Source organism: Nothoprocta perdicaria, unplaced genomic scaffold (genome assembly GCF_003342845.1).
Source record: "Nothoprocta perdicaria isolate Ctin4 unplaced genomic scaffold, notPer1 scaffold_122, whole genome shotgun sequence".
Taxonomy (NCBI): Eukaryota; Metazoa; Chordata; class Aves; order Tinamiformes; family Tinamidae; genus Nothoprocta; species Nothoprocta perdicaria.
In genome coordinates, this window is record NW_020454339.1 from 2,298,609 (window position 1) to 2,301,025 (window position 2,417).

At 52.8% G+C, this 2,417-nt stretch overlaps 1 protein-coding gene across 1 annotated transcript in view; it reads right to left on the reverse strand.

Annotated features, from left to right (window-relative positions):
* Positions 1–2,417, reverse strand: part of NBN (nibrin) — a 22,085-nt gene that overhangs the window by 17,694 nt on the left and 1,974 nt on the right. The window contains exons 2-3 of the mRNA XM_026054560.1: positions 927–1,447; positions 525–658 (exon numbers count right to left, since the gene is read on the reverse strand). Of these exons, the coding sequence (XP_025910345.1) occupies positions 525–658; positions 927–1,447 (655 nt within the window). The remainder of the gene's footprint in view (positions 1–524; positions 659–926; positions 1,448–2,417) is intronic.

Below are 2,417 nucleotides of genomic sequence, written 5' to 3' on the forward strand. Positions count from 1 at the left end.
AGAGAGGTTGTGGAGTCTCCTTCTTTGGAGATCTTTAAAACCCGCTTGGATGCAGCCCTGTGCCACGTGCTCTGGGTGACCCTGCGTGAGCAGGGGGGTTGGACTCGATGACCTCTGAGGTCCCTTCCAACYTTSRGCATTCTATTCTATGAACCACGATGGGGAGATGACAACTGAARCACCTTGCAGAACCACGACCTAAAGCTTGTCTAAACAGGGAAACTTAATTGTGTATTTTTTCTGGTATTACTACCTTAACACAAACTCCTAATGGATCCTCCCTTGGGGAGGGAAGGAATCCCAGCTTCTCCCATGGGAAGCTGAACCAGCGGCACTGTGGCACTCAATTTCCCAACACAGGGTGACAAGCTGGAGGAGACTTCAAGACTAAGGAAGGACAGGCGATCCCCTTTCCTTTCCAKTCACAAGACACCAGGGAAGCAGAAATGAAAGCGAAACTCCATAGGCAGAGTCGATCCCCACACAGGGCACGCCGGAGGGGCTCTGAAGGTCTGGCTACTTACGGGGGTTGCGGCGGGACGGCCCACGGCGAGCACGGCGTGACTGCGGCTGATGGACTGGTCATCCTGGAGCAGGACGGGGCAGTTCTTGCGCCCCACCACGTACTCCGCGCCGGCCAGAAGCCGGTAGGGCTCCCCTGGAGGGAAGCGGGCGAGAGGAACATCAGCTCAGCCCACTGAAAACACCGCAAAGCTCCCAGGGCCACTTCAGAAGCTTGGTCTAAGCCTAACGCTTCGTATTTTAACGTTTTTGTTACTTTCTGAATACCGGTTTTGGATACAGACACGAAGCACCCGGAGCGGGGGGATGTGAGGGGGGGGGCTCCGCTTTGGGGCGCCCCTCGCCGCGGGGGGGGCGGGGCTCCGCGCAGGCGCAGCAGGGGAGGCCCCGCCGCGCTCCCTCACCTGCTCCCGCGGCGGGCACCAGCTTCCACATGGCGGCGGTTGGCGGCGGTTGGCGGCGGTTGGCGGCGCGCACCCCGTCCCCCGCCGGCTCCCCCGCCCCTCCGCCCCGCTCCTCCGCGGCGCCGCCGCGAGCGCTCAGCCGGCGGTTGCGGAGCAGCGGCCTCTGCGCATGCGCGGTGCCTCCCCGGGGCGGGCCCGGGCCCTGCAGCGCCCCGCTCCTCCCGCCAGGCGGGGCCGAAAGCGGCTCCCTCAAATCCCGGGAATGCCGACGGGAAGGGGGAAACCGTGCGGGGAGGCGGCGCTGCCCGCGCAGGCCTCGGGCGCCTCCGCGCGGGGCAGCGGCGTGTCGGGTTCCCGCAGGGAATCTGGGTGCAAGGTGAGGAGGAGATTCCTCCCGTCTCCCTGGCGCGCTCGCCTCTGAGCCCGGGCGCCGCTGCCGCCCTTGGCCGCGCGGAGCCGCAGCTGCTCTCGGAGAGGTGGCCGGAGTACGTCCAGGCCAGCTTGTAAGCCGCAAAGCTGAGCTGGAATTCGGGATAAATACTTATTTTTTTTAAGGGTTATTGTCTGTGAATTCTTACTTGTTCATTAGTTCTTAGGCTGTAAGAGATTGTTGAAACACTAATAACTTTCGGAGAAGACTGCTGCTAATAAAGGCACTTTCTGATCATGTTACTGGCCTATGGTGTGTTTACACCTCTGTAACTTCWGAGGTTTCAGGTTTGCAGACCTTTTCTCCAGATCTCTAAACAGAGATTTGATACTTCARTAGTTCAACTAACCCCCTAACATCTCCTAAATTCACAGATGAACCCCATCCAAATTGAAGCGAGAATGGTAGAGCAGATTAAATTTCATTTTAAAATTAAGGCAATCTTCATTTATGTTTTGTTTTTATCAAGGAAGCTAGGCCAACATTACTATTGTTATTTGAGATTACATTGCATTTTAAAAAATGTTTCTGATTCTTAGTGTTTGAGACAACTTTCCCCTTATTACCTCAAAATAAGAGGTCTGATAGAGAAATTGCAATTCATTGGTGAAAAACACTGAAAAGCATCTTCTGAAATTTTGTTTGAATATATTATTCACTTTTACAATACAACAGTTCTCTCACAGACGTTAGGCGTGTTTTTGTGTTTCTACGTGTTCAAGATTTGCTTTGGTAACATCTTTCCTCTTATTTGCTAGCTTCATTATGCTGAAGTTTTGTAAGTCTCACAGAATGGTTGAGGTTGGAAGGGACCTCYAGGGATCATCTAGTCCAGTGTGTAGGAATTATATTATTTTATAACATCTCTCAAATAACATTCACTGCATTTCTTTGCCCTTTGCCTTCTTTTTCGAGGCTCGCACAGCTCCTGAGTCTCAGGGTGTGGGTTTTTTTTTTTTTTTTTTTTATTCTTAATCAAAACTTAAAACTACTCTTTAACACCTACCAGACATTTAAGAAATTACCCTAGTGATATTGTGGTGACTGTTACTCAGTGCTTT